The 19,216-nt window shown below is 33.7% G+C and overlaps 1 protein-coding gene across 4 annotated transcripts in view; it reads right to left on the reverse strand.

Moving 5' to 3' along the window:
- Nucleotides 1-19,216, reverse strand: part of LOC138694604 (neural-cadherin) — a 1,134,847-nt gene that overhangs the window by 51,936 nt on the left and 1,063,695 nt on the right. For all 4 annotated transcript variants that reach the window (XM_069818535.1, XM_069818527.1, XM_069818517.1 and 1 more), the window contains exons 6-13: nucleotides 16,087-16,273; nucleotides 13,166-13,399; nucleotides 9,878-10,050; nucleotides 9,564-9,713; nucleotides 5,826-6,131; nucleotides 2,524-2,797; nucleotides 2,181-2,389; nucleotides 145-308 (exon numbers count right to left, since the gene is read on the reverse strand). In XM_069818535.1, coding sequence (XP_069674636.1) covers nucleotides 145-308; nucleotides 2,181-2,389; nucleotides 2,524-2,797; nucleotides 5,826-6,131; nucleotides 9,564-9,713; nucleotides 9,878-10,050; nucleotides 13,166-13,399; nucleotides 16,087-16,273 — 1,697 coding nt within the window. The remainder of the gene's footprint in view (nucleotides 1-144; nucleotides 309-2,180; nucleotides 2,390-2,523; nucleotides 2,798-5,825; nucleotides 6,132-9,563; nucleotides 9,714-9,877; nucleotides 10,051-13,165; nucleotides 13,400-16,086; nucleotides 16,274-19,216) is intronic.

A 19,216-nucleotide genomic window follows, 5' to 3' on the forward strand; every position in this document is an offset into this window, starting at 1 on the left:
ATTTCTTAATAAAGGAATTCCAAAATGTATAAATATACTCAAGACACGTATAACGGTTTCATTATAAATCATTAATGGGAGAATGTAAAACCTTAATTAAGACATTCACTGATTTTTCATTATGATTCTGCAAACACAACTCACCTGCCATCCCTTGTGCCATGTCTCATTGTTATCATTCCCGAGTCTTCATTGAGTTTGAACCTGGGATGTTCAGCCCCTTCCCAGTAAAACTTTTTATCTGGTAAGTCCCAATCATCCAAATCGTAAACATATACACGGCCAATTTCTGTGTCTGGCGCTTGACCCTGAAATAGATTACGATTTTAATTTTATTCTACTGCCTTATAGTTATTAGTCAGATATAACTGATATCAAATTGTACTTTTGAACTGAAGGAACTAGAATTCACACTTTTAACTATGAAGCTAAAGGATACAGAATAAGATGATGGGAAAGTGTGTCTGTTCTCTGGCAGGAAGTGGAGGATTAAGAAGAAACAGAAGGCAAAGGAGAGAATGGAGGAGAGGAAGAAGAGAAAATAATGAGGAGACAGAAATGGTGAGAAGAACAAAGATGAGAAAGGTGACAATGAGAAGGAGGTGACGAGGACAGAGTGAAGGGAAAAATAAAGGAAGGATTAGACGAAGATAAAATATAAGAAACAAGAGAAAAAGAAAAGAATAACAAAGAGGAGGATGATTAGAAGATAGATGATGAAAAGTAAGATGAGAACAATGAGGACTGATTATTATAAAGATGAGAAAGATAAGAAGAACAAATGAGAAAGATGGTAAGAAAAACGAGGGTAAAGACGCTCAGAAAGAATTAAATGAGAAGGAATATGATGAAAAGGATGAGAAGACAGATAAGGCAATCAGAAAGAAGATGAAAGCAAAATGTGAAGGATAATGGTGAGAGAGACGAAGAAAAAGATGAGAAAAAAGATGATCAGAATGAAGATAAGAGCTAAATGAGAAGGGAAAGATGGACATAACGAGATGAGAAACATGGTAAGAAAGAATATGAAGCGAAATGAAATGGAAGATAAGGCGAAAAAAGATGAGAAGAAAGTGATATAAAGATGATGAGAGAGAAATTTTAGAAGAAAGATTATGAGAAAGATGAAGATGAAGATAGGAGAAAGATAAGACGAGAAAAAAGATGAGAAGGAAGTGACCATAAAGATGATGAAAGAGAAATTAGAAAAAAAATATGATGAGAAAGATGAAAATGAAGATTGGAGAAAGATAAGACGAGAAAAAAGATGAGAAGAAAGTGATCAGAAAAATAATGAAAGCGAAATTAGAAAGAAGATGGAGAGAAAGATGAAGAGGATGACAATAAAAAATGAGAAAGGAAATGATTAGCGAGAAAATGAGAGCGAAACGAGGAGGAAGAAGGTGGTAAGGAAGACGGGAAAAAAGATGAGAAGGAAAGTATGATTAGAAACATCAGAACGATAAGAGAAAAAAGACGATGAGAAAGATGAAGAAAAAGTCAGGAGAAATATATTAAGACAGACGAGGAAAAGAATGAGAAGAATAATGTTCGGAAAGAAGTAAGAGCGAAATGAGAAGGTAAATAATGAGAAAGATATGGAAGATGAGAAAAACGATGGTCAGAAAGATGATGAAACTGAAATGAGAAAGGAAATGGGGAGGAAGATGATTAAATAGAAGGTGAGAGCGAAATGGGAAGAAAGATAAGGAAAACGAATAAAAAGGTGATAAGAATGATAACCACAACGAAGATGAGAGCGAAATGAGGAGGAAGATGATGAGAAAAATGAAGAAGAATATAGGCGAAAGATGATAAGAGGAGGAAAAAGATGAGAAGAATGACGATTAGAGAGATAATGAAAATTAAGATGAAGAGAAAGAAGACAGAAGCGAAGTACAAATGCAAAGATTGGAAAAAGGAAAGAAGAGGAGGAAAGGGGGAGGGAAGGAGAGGAGAGAGATGAGTAGGAGAAAGTGAAAGTGAAAAAAGACAAAGAGTGAGAAAGTAAGAATGACGGCGAGAAATGGGATGTAAGGAACAGGAAGAGGATGAGAATTAGGAAAAAGAGAGAAGACGAATAGGCAGAGGACAAATAGCGAATATTCTCGTTTCGTACATAATATTGTTATTTTAAATTAGGAAAACTAAATTTAATACATCCTTGGTTTCTGACTCACCATATAATTATAAACAAATATGTCTTTACTGCCAGGCTGCATCTTATTGTCATTAACATCTCCGATGACCACGGTGAGAGTACTTGTACCTGACATGGCAGGATTTCCTGAATCCTTAATTACAATAGGAATAAGGTACTCTTTCTGTTGCTCACGATCAAAGGATCTGAGGGATGTCACAACGGCCATGCCATCACCATTAGCTCCCTCTGTAACACAGATAAGACACTTTTAGAATGTGGAAAATTCGAGGAAACAAAACGACTCTGTAGCTTAAAAACCATTTCTATAAAAATAATAAAAGTACCGGTATGAAAATAATTTATTATGCCACATTACTTACTTTGGTCATGTTCAACTTTGAATGATGCCCTGATGATGTCATCAGCATTGGGGTCCATTCTAAATGTGAATGGTGGTCCATTGCTTTTCGATCTGTCGTCATCATCAGTTGCGAGGATTTCCACTACTTTTCTGGGTGGCACATGTTCAGGGAGAACTGGGCGGTAATCTTTTAGGAATGTGGGAGCGTTGTCATTGATGTCCTGCACTATCACAGTCAGGGTGGCTGTGGCTGTTTTGGGCGGAACTCCATCGTCAATTGCTAATACTTTAACCTGAAATCCATAACAACAGACAAATATTACCTTCTGATCAAGCCAGTATGTAAACAAACAAGCTATCCTGGTCTAGGTTTTAAGAGAATGCTTTCCTACACAGATATTTTGTTCAATTTGAGAGGAAAATATTTGAATTTATTTTATTTTAGTTTTTCAATGTTGATGAATTATACAAAATAAGATACAGTACCGGTACTTCATAGGTTCAATCTACTTAATTATCAGGGACAGAGAAAAAAAATCTAATTATGAGGACAATTTTCACTTCATTGACTCCTGTTTATAAGAGTTCCACTATCATCCAAAAAAGAAAGTTGATTCAATCTTCGATTCTTCGTGCTATCTATAAATCATCAACAATAGTCTTCTTCTTCACTAGGCACTACACCTTTACATTAAGAATTTTGGCCTTCTTAACAACTTTCTTCCATTTCTTTCGATGCTAAGTATTTTTTATTTTAGTAGATTATTTTACGATGCTTTATCAACATCTTAGGTTATTTAGCATCTGAATGAGATGAAGGTGATAATGCCAGTGAAATGAGTCCGGGGTCCAACACCGAAAGTTACCCAGCATTTGCTCATATTGGGTTGAGGGAAAACCCCGGAAAAAATCTCAACCAGGTAACTTTTCCCGACTGGGAATCGAACCCGGGCCACCTGGTTTTGCAGCTAGACACGCTAACCATTACTCCACAGGTGTGGACTCGATGCTAAGTATATAATCTTCATCCAGTTAGTTATTTTCATCAATTTCAAATCGTTTAGGACATCTTCCAATGAGTTTTTTGGTCTACACAATTTTCTAGTAGCAATCGGTTTCCATTTATAAAGTTTTTTAACCGATCTCTGTTCTTGCATTCTGTTGAAGTGAATAAACCATCCTAGTCTTAGGGATTTTATGTGATTTATAACATTTTTGTCCTTTATTAGTTAATTTATTTTATTCACTGATCAACTTTACAACTTCTTTACTATGTTAATTTTTTAGGAAATTACCTGGCTGACTAGTTTCGAAGTGTTATCCTTCACTGTCGAAACCCTCGTGAAGGTCCTGCGCTATCTTCTGGTTTCCTGTTGTTGTGGGTGTGTTCATGATTGTATCGAAAAGGGTACAGTATGTGTTTTGAAATCGAGTTGAATGATCAGGATGTGCTAGGGGTGTGTTTTTATATGTTTGTAAATTTGGTTTTGTTCTAGAGTGTCAAGTTTCTGGTTTTTTGGCTGGATGTGTATTATTTAATTCATTTTTAGTTTTAATTCTCCATGTACCATCACTATTTTTTGTTGGACCAAAGACTTTTTTTAATATTTGCATTTCAAATATTAATAGTCTTTCCTTATTAGCACTAGCATAAGTAACAACAGGTCTGATTGTTGTCCGATATAAATTTAATTTAGCTTTCTTTAAGAGTAATTTACTTTCAAAAAGTGGTAAATTAACGTAGTATGTTTTAATACCAAGTATTATTCTTTCTTTAATTTCTTCTTCTATGTTCTTATTATTATTATTATCTGAGATATTTAAAATCATCAGCAATAGTAAAAGTCTAATTTAGAAATCTTCTCAATAAAGACCATTTTTTGTTCTTCCCTTTACATCGATCTCATTCTGTTTAAATCTTCATTTAATTAACCATCACACTTAGTCATTAACACAATTTATACTGTACAGATTTTAAATGTCATATAAAAGAGTATTACACTGAAATTATGTACTTTTCAATTACTTAAAATATGTAGTTAAATACATGCTTATTGTGTCCCCAGACAGCTCTAATGTCTCTTTATGACTTTGATTATAATAAAACATATAGAGCTTAATTTCTTGTTTCATTTTAATAACTTTCGTCAGGACTATGGCTCTTTGCATTGAAATATAATTTCTTTGTAATAAAGTATGATATTCAAGTTTCTTATTGTTTAGAAAACATTCTTAATTACACAGACACACAATGATTAAATTTTTTCTCGGTGCAGACCTCGCAATGTGAAACATAATTATAGTCCGAATATGTATGATAAGAACTTTGTGTTAAATTTTAACGTACCTTGTTAACATGTTTCGACCCATTTTCGGTCATCTTCGGAACTGGTCGTTGTTGGTCTTGGTGCCTCTTGTTTCCTGTGTGGGTGCGTTCGTAGTGTAGAGTCAAAGAGTGTATGTGTTTTGAAATTGAGTTGTGTGTTGAGAATATCGTTGGGGTGTGTTTTCGTGTGTCTGTATATTTCATATTGTTCTAATGTGTTGAGTTTCTGGCTTTTTGGTTGGATGTGCAGTATTTCCATGTCTGTGTTGATGTCTCTGTAGGTGTGGTTGGCATTTGTGATGTGTTCTGCATATGTAGAGGTGTTTTGTAATTTTGTTATGGCTGTGATGTGTTCTTGTAACGTGTTTGAAATTATCTGCCTGTCTGTCCTATGTAGAAGTTGTTGCAGCTGTTACATTTGAGTTTCGAATTCCGAAGATGACCGAAAATAGGTCGAAACATGTTAACAAGGTACGTTAAAATTTAACACAAGAAAGTTCTTATCATACATATTCCGAAGTGATACAGTATTAAAAGTTGTGTAATCAAGAAGCATAATTATAGCTATAAATTTTCTTTCTTTCTCTCTTTCAAACACTTTGTCTCTTCATACTTCTTTCTCTTTTTTTCCTTCTCCTTCTGTTCTCTCCCTCTCTCAATTGTAATAAAATATTATCCATGCACTCACTCACTCACTCACTACTCACTCAAACTGAACTCAATTCAAAAAAGTCTAGAGTCTCTAAGGGCTCTTTTATATCCTGTAAATACTTTTTAAAATTAATTTACAACAGTGAAGCTGCTTCCTTACGTGCAAGTTACCTTAAGACCAACCTACTGACTCAATCTTTGCAGACAGTAATTCATATAACAACAAACATTGATTAAGATAATTAAATATAAGAAGTGAAATTCAAATTTTTATTTAGTTTTTATTTAGTAGTGATCTCATTACTGTACTTACATAGTATCTCACAGTTATAATATAACCTAACCTGATGTCGAGGCGTCTCTTCTCTGTCCAGGTTGCGTTGTATAGAGACAGTTCCTTCTTGGTTTATTGCAAATTGACGTTTTCGATCTGACGTGCGATCAATTGCATATTTCACTTTACTCTTGCCCCCTTGGTCCGGGTCTGTTGCTTTGAAAGTTTCCAGACTCTTCCCAACTTCAGCGTTCTCATAAACTGACACCTCAATATTGGGGCGCTCAAACTGTGGTTTGTTGTCGTTGATGTCCCGCAGCTTCACAACCACCCAAGAGTAGGCCACATGGTACTTATCATTGTCATTGTCTTCTCCCTGAAAGTAAAAAAAATATGTTGCATTGTTTCATGCTAGTCAGTAGTAGGACGAAGAGATTTAGGGCGACATAGAAATAGGTGGGATGTCCAACAGCACCTTCAGGAGCAGCAGTGGATCAGAACCTACGGACCTAATCTGGAATAGTTCTTCATGATGATGATGAATATGTATAATTCGAAATATGAACTCATAGAGTTTTAGGTTCATCACAACCATTGTGATATCACGGAGCAATCTGTTATATCTTAGCCCTTCTGAACAATAAATCGATGGTGTTGGATAAAGGAAGATAAGTCATAAAAATGAGTTTTGATATAAATGAAAATTAAACTTCGAACCCCTATTGCAAATAATTTTTTACACAAATAAAACACATTAAACGCAAGTATTACAGTATTTTGTTTTTTTTTTTATATCCACTTAACTCCATTTGCACAAAATATGACTTAACCCCCTTTACCTTAATACCATAGAAATTTTCTGAAAGACAGATAGGTCAAAAGCTAGGAATCTGAGACTAAATTAAAATATCGCTGAAATACTTACTTACTGGCTTTTAAGGAACCCGGAGGTTCATTGCCGCCCTCACATAAGCCCGCCATTGGTCCCTATCCTGAACAAGATTAATCCATTCTCTATCATCATATCCCATCTCCCTCAAATCCATTTTAATATTATCTTCCCATTTACGTCTCGGCCGCCCTAAAGGTCTTTTTCCCTCCAGCTTCCCAACTAACACTCTATATGCATTTCTGGATTCGCCCATACGTGCTACATGCCTTGCCCAGCTCAAACGTCTGGATTTAATGTTCCTAATTATGTCAGGTGAAGAATACAATGCGTGCAGTTCTGTGTTGTGTAACTTTCTCCAATCTCCTGTAACTTCATCCCTCTTAGCCCCAAATATTTTCCTAGGCACCTCATTCTCAAACACCCTTAATCTCTGTTCCTCTCTCAAAGTGAGAGTCGAAGTTTCACAACCATACAGAACAACCGGTAATATAACTGTTTCATAAATTCTAACTTTCAGATTTTAATACAAATTTAAATATACCTTAACTCTTTTTTACCCAGTGACGGCTTTTGACCAAGTGGGCCATGAAAGATAGGGTTACAATATGTCAGCATTTTTGCCGACATTTTCGCTTTTTGATAATGAAAATAGTCGTCTGCATACATTTTTGGAAATCCTCTAATTTGTCCGCGTTTTTCATACTGAAGTCTTATTTATTCATTTTTGTTTCGTTTGGTCTCATGTTGCTGTGAGTTGTGAGAAGCATATTGCAGTGTTTGTGATTATTAAATGTGTAAATGCTGTTTATCCAAATACATCCTTCATTTTGTTAATTGTAAATAGCAGTGAACTTATCAAGCAAGTTATTAAATTCCATCGATTCTATGAAAGTCTTATTTCAGTGAAATTCAATTTCTGAAATTTTACTTGCAAACATATGTTTCGCTATTTGTATAGCAAATAACAAGGAATTGTTAAAGAAAATTAGATCTAGTGGTAAATATGGTTTGGGCGCCTAATTTCTCTGCTAAAAGTCTGAAAAGTTTTACTTTGTAAATATTTTACTTCACTTTGAACCACAACATTTAGCAGCAATCACTTTGAAACAAGATTTTCACTCATAACTGACTTAAATAAAACCACATTGTTGGCTACTCGATCGATATAACTGATAATTCATGTTAATTACAACTAGATGTCACTTTGTCACTTAATAGTAAGACTTGACTTCACTCAGTCTCAGAGTATCTCACAAAGAAACTGGCTGAAGAAACATGCAATGACCTGCGCTTTCTTAAATTGGTGGTAAATCTTTATTTATGGCCAGGACTGGACTGACAACTTCAGAATTTCTTTCCTCATTTCCGCCATGCCATGGTTTCAAATATGTATTTGGTTGAAATACTCTCACTGTTCAATTGCACAGTCTGCCAGATAGGTTTCATACTAGGGTAACTATTCTAAATATTTACGTTGGGACAGTGTAATATAGTGATGGCATTGGGTGGTACTTTTTGGGAGTTATAGTTTTTTAAAATTCTCAGTCACAAAGCTCCTGTGACCGAAGATCTTACCCTCCTAATAAAAGATATAGGTCATCCCATATTATTTGCAGATGACACAAGTATAGTAATTATAGCCAATAACTCCAACACATTTCAATCTTCAACAGAGGAAATTCTCTTCAAAATATGTGACTGGTTCTCAGTCAATAAATTAGTATTAAATTGTAACAAAACTAACATACTTCAATTTAAATCCTGTGCAAATTCAACCTCGCAAATTTCTAGCGCAATATTAATAATAGATCCCTATTAGAAACAACAACAATCAAATTTCTTGGCTTAAAAATCGATCATGTGTTAAACTGGAAAAATCATATTAAAGGAATTACCCCCAAACTAAATTCAGCTTGTTTTGCTATTAGATCTATGCAAAAGATAGTAAATATCAATACCTTAAAAACAATATACTTTGCATACTTCCACTCGGTAATGAGTTTTGGAATAATATTCTGGGGAAATTCCACAGATAGTAACAATATATTTCTATTACAAAAAAGAGTAATTAGAATAATAGTAGGTGCCAAATCTAGGGAATCGTGTAGGGCTATTTTAAAAAAACTACAAATAATGCCCATGGCTTGTCAGTATATCTTTTCATTAATAATCTTCCTCGTATGTAATCGTGAAAACTTTGTAATTAATTCAACAGTTCATAGCATAAATACACGTCAAAAAAATAACTTTCATACTCCATCAGCAAGTCTATCGTGCTATCAAAAAGGAGTGCGTTATATGGCAGTAAAAATTTTTAATAGCCTCCCTATCGATATAAAAATGAAACTCAAAACATAAAATTATTTAGGGCCAAATTAAAGAAGTACCTAATTTCTCACGCCTTCTATTCTCTAGGTGAATTCATGACATTCAATAACACTTCATGAAATTGATACTAAAACTTTGTGTTGTACTAGTAGACAATATTGTAAATCTCGTGTGTATATATATTTCATCTAGACTGTGACTATTAATTAAGATTTTATAATGGTATTAAGTTTTTTGACTTGTTCCATATTCTAGCTGTAAGCATGTATGAATACCATGGAATGTTAATAAATACAATACAATACAATCACTATTAAGTAGGAAATAATTCCTCCTTGCTTCTCACTGCCTATACTGATCATGAAACGAGTTATTCATTGTAAAACAGTATGACACAAGAAGTCCGCAGTGGAAATGTGACCAGCTCAATGTTATAACATTGCTACAAGTACCAGTCCGGAATCAAGAGTAAAGGAAAGAGTGTGTGAATGAAAAAATTCAAAACTAAATAAAAAGTGGTCAATTTAATTTACAACTGGGAGGGCACGTGACCATGTGACCTTATGGTAAAGCTGCTACTGTTCTTACCTTATCATTTACTTGTATCCTAAACCTGAAGCCATTGCTTTGAAGCTGATCTTCATAATCCAGAGGTTGGACAATCTTCAGTGAGCCTGTACCATCACCATTCCTCACCATGGTGAATTTGTCAGCTCCATATCCACTGTTCTCTATCACCTGTAAAAAAACAGCATTATTTTATATAAATATTGTTCCACCGAAACTACTCCATATAATACTGTAATACAGTAAATTAGCACATAAGAAAGATAGGTCTTCTGTTAATTATAAGGAAAATTCCAAGCAAAGACTGGTATGAGCTACAATGAAAATTCATGTACCTTGTACTGAAACTTGTTTGTTTCATCCTCATCATGGACAGTGACAGTAAGAATTGGTGTTTCTGGTAGGTTTGTTCCATCTGTTTCATCAACCTCTGTGAACCATTCATCTTTTGTGAACTGTGGAGGCATGTCATTAATGTCTTTGACTCGTATCGATGCCGTCCCAGTTCCTAGAAAAGAATTCAATTAATAAGAACCATAGGAATATTTATTTTGAGAAACGTACTTCTACACATAATTACACAGGTATTACACTTATTCTGACCCCAAGAAAGAAAGCGAAATCTATACCCTGATGGGAATCGAAAATATGTTTACTGGATTTGTGGTAGAGTACCTCCATTTATTAATAAAATTATGAAAAACTTCTAACACTTTATCAAAGCATATTTGCCGTGTAATTTCCGCTATTCATGATCTTCTCTTAGCCTCAAATTTTTAGTCCTTTTTTAATCTCTTTAATTAAATTGACATGTACTGCACAACATTTACTTCGATATAAAATTAAGCTAATTCAGTTTAAGTTATTGCTACATATAGCCTAGGATGTATTATACCTGTGTGCATAAAAGGTCATTCTGTATTAAAAAAATCCAAAATGTATAAAGATTGACTTTACCTTGTGAGTTGCCTACATTCTTTACCTGATGATTTATGTTAAAAATCAAAATAATTTTAGTACTAATGTTTCAAGGACATTCATAATTTTAATACACGACACAAATCAGATCCTATCTACTGGGTGGCGCAGATAAAAGTAGTCCGCCTCCTGTTTCAATACTACAACAATGGACAGTTTTATGCAATAATCGATTGTTGGCATTCTTCCTGTCAGTATTTCATCAGTCGAATTACACGTGTATGTTCGCATTCTGCAAAATGACGTAGCTACTCGATATAAGAAAGGGTGGAAATTGTGGAAGGGTATGTGAGAACAGGTTTGATTAAGAAAATCTGCGAAATTTTCAGGGACAAGTTTCCGGATAGAGGACAACCGGCAAAGAGAGCAATACAGGGTTTGGTTAAAAAGTGGCGCGCTATGGGATCTGTGCAAAATGCAAAAAGAGAAAAAGTTCCTTCAGTTAGCACACGAAGTTATTGAGGCCGGATGTATCTGAACATGGTTAGACGTGCACAACTATGAAAGGTGAGTCCTTTTCAGAACTTCGCTTCTGTATTTACTCTATACTTACACGGGTTACTTTCCTCTGCGCCACTCTGTACTTTCCGCTAGTCTCAGCTGTTATAAGAAAGGAGTTCACTATTTATGTATTACGATCTTCACTACCTAATTAATTTAAAGCTTTGAAGTGTCGAGAGAAAAGATTAAGAACAGAATTAACAAACTTTCTCCGTAGGCTATTTATACCTTCTACTCAACTGATGAATTACTGTTCATGCTTGTAAATTATATAATCTACGGCACTTAATATGTATTATATTTTTGTATAATTTTTTACTTGTTTCATATCTCAAAGTTACACTGCACACTTAAGATTATGAAATACAGTAAAACTAAAAGAAATGAAAACTGAGATGTGGTACACAGTGGCTGTATAGCCCTCTTTCATGTTTGAGACCTACTGGGTGGGCACCATTTAGGCTGATCGGAAAGAACGGAAATTGGTATGACTGTATTCCCGGTGTAGTCAAGGTCGGCTGCTGAGAGTCATGCTAGCTGAAAACCGGTTTTGTACGCAGTTGAGTTGTTGTTGTTGTTGTGGTTCAAATTTGACATGCTTATTGTACAATGAGTACCGATAGTTCACTATGTGATATAATGAGAATTCGATGTAATTTAGAACAAAAAATATTAATTTACAACAGTTAGACCTACCGGTATGTGAGAAACATGTTACAAATTCTAGAAGAGCAAAATCTCATCGAGCTGTTAATTTCATTTCCACAACAATTAATATAAAACCGATTAATATAAAGCCTGAGCGAATTCCCTTATTCGTATGCGTAGCCTAATTATCCGGGATAAAGGTTCTATTATCACTATTATCATACTCCATCGGCAAGTCTATCGTGCTATCAAAAAGGAGTGCGTTATATGGCAGTAAACATTTTTAATAGCCTCCCTACCGATATAAAAAATGAAACTCAAAACATAAAATTATTTAGGGCCAAATTAAAGAAGTACCTAATTTCTCACGCCTTCTATTCTGTAGGTGAATTCATGACATTCAATAACACTTCATGAAAGTGTTGTACTAGTAGACTATACTGTAAATCTCGTCTGTATATATTTCATCTAGACTGTGACTATAAATTAAGATTTTATAATAGTATTAAGTTTTTTGACTTGTTCCATATTCTAGCTGTAAGCATGTATGAATATCATGGAATGTTAATAAATACAATACAATACAAACTAGTTTTAAATGATGTACCGTACTGTAAGTTACACATGGTATTCTTATAGACAAAAAGTATACAAAATATAGGCTCAATCCTGTTGCAACAGAGAAAAACTTGACACAGGGTACCGACTACAAAATGAACTTCACGCAGTTTACGGCAATATTTTCAACAGGATTGACGCATGTTTAAGAGCAGAGGGAAAACATTTCGATTATCTGATGTAATTTTGAATACAATTTGATTATTTCTAATACTTACTGAAAGTAATTACCACGTCAATAGAGTAAGTTATTAAAATAATAACTAACATCTGAGCAGCGCAGTACTTTTTGATAACAAAAATGTTGGATCAACCTTGACTGATGGACAAGTGTTATGATCAAATACATCTAGTCTAAGTGGAATTTGTGATGGACAGAAACAGTGATTGGGGCATGTTCTCGAAAGGTATTAACATTTCCCCAACTAACATTTAATCATCATCATCATCTTCATCATTATTCTGGTGTAAGATAGATTTATCTCCCGTGTACCACGGCTAATACCTATGAAGGCAAAGTACACTTGAGTTTCTGCGTGTTACTATTGAGTTGCGACATTTGAGTTCAGGTAATCGAGAATCAACACAACTGCTGTTGGAATGTAAAAGGAGTGTAACAATTTATACTTACAACCTGGGGGAAAATACTTAATAGAATATAAAACGATGTTAACATATAATTTTATTATTTAGAAATAGAACCTTTAAAACGTTTTTAAGCTAAATTAAATTTTAATTTTAATTTAGCGGAGAATAAATTAAAAGATTTTCAGTACTATTATTTAACGAAAAATGAAGTTCAAAATTACTCAATGATCAATTCAATTATAACTTGGTGAAATAGAAATACTTCCTCGTTTTCAAAGTTGGTGTTTTACCTTTTAACCCCCCTCCATCCATTGCTACAACTTGTATAGAGTAATCTGGCGTTCTTTCCCGATCCAGGCAGCATACTGCAGTCTTAATTACTCCTGTTTCAGATTCGATTTCAAAGATTGGCGATCCTGTTTCTTCTTCTATAACATTCTTTTCTATGGAGTAAATGAGCCTTGCGTTGGTTCCTTCACTGGGGTCATCGTAGTCCACTGCTGTCATGGTCATAACCACCATACCTGAAAAAAAGTTATTGAGTAATATCAATAACATCAAGTAATAAATAAACATTGGGAAGCTTGAGCAAGCTAATACAGATAACTGCTTATAACTTAAGAATACATGAGTCGTCTAGATTCAAAACCCTCTATAATCCTCAAATATAATTTTATAGGAATTGCATTTTTTTATATTTCCATGAAAAAATCAGATTGTTTCCAGAATATATGGTTTATGAACATTATTATACATATACCAAGATGAGTTTTAGAAAAAGAATCTGAAGTGTATGTCAGTAAAAGAGGTCTATAGCCTACGCATTTAAATTTCGTGCATAGTGGGCTTCGTTCCTAAATTGGTGAGATAGGGGATTTTGAAACTTAACTGTATTTCAAGGTTCAGAATATAGTGGAAATTGAAATTAAAAGGAATGTATGTAAGAAAAATAAAAGAAATTAATTAGTGACATGGTTTACTGACAAAATTTCAACAAAAATGAATCCAACATTTTGCTATTTTGAAATAAAATTTTAAACTTTTAGCAAGATGTCATCTGGAGCTCCTTCACAAGCACAATCGTTATAAACAGTCTCAGAGTTAATTTTTCCATTTTGTATTATATTAACATAAAATATGAGTCCATCTAACCCTTTCATTTTGGAGCATAATGTTTCAGTCACTTTCTTGGGATTGATTTCCACTCTTTTAGGAAGTGATACCAAAGGAATAATATCTTTAACAGTGACAACTCTTTTGGTAATCTGTAACAATTAAAATGTCAAATAATTACCGTATCGATGTTGACTGCAATAACGGTACATAAAAAAAACGAACGTAAACAAACTTGGAGGTTGTGTTAAAAGGCTAAATTTAATTACCTTTCTTGGCGCATTCTGTTTCTTTTCCAGTTTTCTGTTTGTCTCTGTCGCTTTCTGGATCTATCCAGTGGAACAGAGAAGCATATACACTAAATTCGCTCATGTTTTATAGAGATTTGCAACCAAAAAAAAAAAAACAAAAACAAAACAAAAAAAAAAACTATATTTTCACAACAGGATCGTATTTAAGATACAACAGAATGTATGACGCCATATTGGCACGTGACCGCATCCTGCATCACCGGTTGGCTCTTTTGTTGATTGAAGGTTTTGAATTTATCAACTTTGTAAGTTTTACGTCCTATAGGAGGTTTTGAAACTGAAGTCAATTTTCATCCCACTATTAACCCCAATTGAGTGGGCTTTCAACCTCAACATTCATACTGGTATTAGAATTCATTATACAGATTCAAATCGTATGAAAACATGAAAATGTGTAAAAATTGCGTTTAGGTGTTTTTGAATCTAGACGACTCATAATATGTCTGTGCATATATGAGAGAGAGAGAGAGAGAGGAGAGAGAGAGAGGAAGAGGGGGAGGGAAAAGGGCAGGGGGAGAGAGGAAGAGGGAGGGAGGGAGAGAGAGAGAGAGAGTGTGTGTGGAAAGACTGTACATATTGTAAACTTCTGTATTAAATTGTGGTTTTTTTAACGATGAATATAAAATATTTTGTAAGTAATGTCATTAAAAGAAAACTAGAACCAAATGAAAACAAACAAAAATGGAGTAAGAAAAATAAAACAAACGGAAAACAAAGTAGATGACATGAAAACAAAAATGGAAAAATATACAAAAAAAGAGCAAAACCAAAATAAATTAAGAACTTATAAAACAAAAGCTAAAATAAAAAAAGACAAAATAAAAACACGAACAAAACGAAGGAAAAAAAAACTAAAATAAAAAAACAATGGAAAATAAAAAAGAGTAAAATGGGAATAAAGAACTAAGAAAATATAAACGCAGAAATAATTTAAAATAAAAACAGAGTCGAACCAAAAAACTAAAAATATATAAAAACCAAAAACTGAAAATAAAAATATCACACAAAGTAAAAACAAAAACAATGAAAAAAGAACTAATCATTTTATTTCCTTATTTCTCATATTTATGTAAATAAATTTAATTTTAAATAACAACTTATTCTATCATTAATAATATTATCTACTATGAATAATAACACAAAAAACTAAAAATAAGAGAAACAACAAAAAATAACATAAAATAAAAAGTATAAAACGAAAAAAAACTGAGAGCATATAAAAATAAAAACTAAAATAAAAAGAAAAATGTTCAAAACACGAAAGATAACAAATTAGAACAGAAACAAATGTCGGGAACAAATAAAGAACAAAACAAAACAAAATGTAAATTAAAACGAAATAGCATGAAACAAAAAATGTAAAAATAGAACGAAAGAATTTCAAAATAGAAGAAAAATAAAAGGATGACACAAAAAATAAAAACAAAGGACAAAACAAAAATGAACCCCCAAAACAAAATGGAAGCAAAACAAATTGGCATGAAAACTTTAAAAGAGCATTTTGTAAGAACTTTTCTTAATGACTGTAGATTTATTCTGGGTAATTAACTATTATGATTCGTTTATAGAAGTGAACATTTATCATCATTTCAAGTACATATTGTTTCGCACATCTCATTTGTACATGAAATATGAGATACATTTTTAATTATATTTACATAGGCTATTTTTCGAATAAACACCTACGGTATTAATTTAAAAATGTATTATTGTGAACTATACTAATAATCTACACCGCGAACTTCATGAGACTCTCTCATACTTATTTATTTCTGTGTTTAACTTACCTGCGGTGCCATTTTCTGTAACGTTTCCAAAATATATTCCTTGTGGGAAAATGGGGGCATTGTCATTGATGTCTTTGAGGTTGACTTGCACATCTGCATAGCCGACAAGACCTTCTCCACCCTCATCCTGAGCAAAAACTGTAAACCTCCATTGTGGCCGGCCGTTGGGCTGGTCTCGATCGAGAGGCTGCATAAAATAAACAAACAATATTACAAGTCTGCAAGATTATTATCATAGAACTGTGACAGACAGTTAACAAAATGAATGTATACATACCGGTACGACGATTAAGCAATTGTTAACAATAACAATAATAATAATAATAATAATAATAATAATAATAATAATAATAATAATAATAATAATACTAATACTAATAATACTATTAATAATAAATAATAATAATATCTAAGCTCTCCTATCTGAAAGGGGGTAAAGTATTAATAATCAACAATGTTATCTGATACTATAGGCGTTTCGAATGACACTGCAACCGTTACTGGTCCATTTGCAAATTCCACACCGCGCATGCGTACTATCATTTTCTCGAGCTTCAAAGAAAGAAAACATAAAAGCCTATCCTATTTTCGAAAGTTTTTCCATTAAATTTCGTATGTTGTTTCTCTTTTCTAAAATGTATACTTCCAAAAAGTTTTAATCGAAATCGCTTGTATAAAGTAAAGTAGATAAGCTATTATTCCTCGTTATTCCGCTTTGAATTTTGGTTTGGTTTAGTAGGTATTCATATAATAAATTAAATATTTTCAGATATACGAATCCAGAAGAGTGAAAAAAGGCAATAACACAAGAATGAATAGTACCGAAATCCAATAAATTCGACACATAAAAAGATTCTGCTAAGGTAAACATTTTAGTTGTAGTGTTGGGTAACAACGATGTGGTATTAACTGTGACAGCTTTCCTGGTGCGATAAAATATAGTGCGATATTTCTCGAAGCTCCCGGAAGGAACGCATTTCGATTTATAGATACAGTACTCGAATAGAATAACAATGCGTTTTCGTTGCTAGGTTACCGACAGCGACTGTGACATTTGGGGCGGTAAATTCATTCCGCATTCCTACGGGGCACGACCTCAGCCATTCAACTACACACCAAACCCCGTCTCCCCTCACTCTCTTCTCCAACAATCTGTTGGCTTCGCAACACAACACTTTCGGGTAACGTGATTAGTGCAGGATTCAATGGAGCCAGATGGAATTCAGTGGCTTCTGTCAGTTCTGATCTTTCGCCAGACACTTGGGATTTAAATATGGCAATGCATTATAGGGGCCAATCTCCTTATTGGTTGAATGGTATGAATGCTACTATCGATATGTATTGTTGTTATAATTGACATAAAATATGTTGCCAACTTCTAAATTTTATTAACAGTCAGTTTTATATTGTTGACTTGTAGCCTACTTCAAAATGGAAATAATGGCAGTAATAGTAAAATATATTTTCCCTGGACCAAAAATATAATACAAACTGAATAAAATCACATCAGTAGTAACAAACTGTTTAAATTTTTTATTTATTTTTTTAATTTGGTAGCATTTAATGCTTATCGAATATCGAATGCTAAAAACGCTAATCGAACCATTACTTCCGCTGACCTTTTCTTTTGCGTACAATGTGTGATGGGTGGCCCCTATAATGCATCTGTTTAGGCCTACTGGCTATTTTTTTACTTATATTTTGACAGTTATCTAGTATAATGTAGGCCTATTATTATACTCAATTACTTTCATGGATAATTTACAAATATATTACAATTTCTGACAGGGGCAGAGATACGAACCCGCAGCCTCCGCGACTGCGGGGGGCGGGGGGGCTCAGGAGGTACGTGGGAGCACTAACAATTTTGAAAACATAAAAAGATTAGATTAGATTTAGGTTAGATTTAACAGGGGTGTTCCTTCCGGCCCAAGCACTGCGACCTATAAGATCTATTGCGCATCCCCGTCTTTCATCCCTTTCAGTCCAAAAGTTTCAAGTTCTTGATGAACTGTATCAAACTTTGGACTGGGACCTTTGAGATCTCTTCAAGTTTTGGAAAGTGATTCCCAAAAAAGAGAAATTTTTGTTGCGCAAGCGCATTACAAACGCACAGCAGATGAGTTACTGACTCATCTCCTTGTGAACATCTTATGCACAGTGGGTCAGTAATAAGTCCCATTCTGTATAAGTTTTTCTTCAGGGCACAGTGTCCTGTAAGAAATCCTGTTGCCCAAGAGAGCTGCTTTTTGCTAAGTCTCAGCAGCTCATTCGATTTTGTCCTTGCAAGACCTTTGATAAGGGCCTTGCTGTGATAACATAAAAAGTTAATATTATTATATTTTAAATTCCAAACTGTTTATTTAAGTTATTCAAAAATGTTATTTTATCTTTTTAAATCTGTTTCACGATTGCAAAATTTTAGACAGAGTTACTGATGGTGAGCTTTACCGCTTATCAAAATGTTTAAGGTTACCAATATAATAGCGATCTGAAGGATTATTTCCTTCAACAATTGGTTAGCTTCCATTCAATTCTGAGAAAATAAATAAAAAATAATATCAGACAATTGGCTAAAGCCATTATATGTCAAAATTCAACTTCATCTGCCAGCTTTCCCGACGTTTGTACAGATTACATTTTATTTACCACATTGCCCGTGATAAGTGCGATGGCTGAAAGATCATTCTATAAACTGAAGCCAATTAAGAGATACTTTACGGTGTCACAGGAGCGACTCAATGGACTTTCTATTTTGAGCATTGAAAACGACACAGCTCGGGAGACAGATTTTGATCTGATTATCGATTCATTTGCAGCATCAAAGTCTCGAGTAAAGAAGTTTTGGAATCTTTCGTAATAACAATACATTTTGTACGCATTTCTTTGACTTTTGTAAAAAGTTGTGTAATATGTTATACTATTTATAGATGCATTATGCATTTGATCTTTTGTATTAATAATACTTATCTTATCTATAAAACAAATAACTTAATACAACATTCTACGTTAAAAAAGTGTAAGTTTCTTAACAATGAAGTGTCATGATAACCTGAGGGCTAAGTGGAAGGGGAACTAAAGGGGGCGTAATGTTTAATGAGCGGGGGGCGGGGCGCAACAAAAAAGCAAG

Source organism: Periplaneta americana, chromosome 1 (assembly GCF_040183065.1).
Source record: "Periplaneta americana isolate PAMFEO1 chromosome 1, P.americana_PAMFEO1_priV1, whole genome shotgun sequence".
Classification (NCBI taxonomy): domain Eukaryota; kingdom Metazoa; phylum Arthropoda; class Insecta; order Blattodea; family Blattidae; genus Periplaneta; species Periplaneta americana.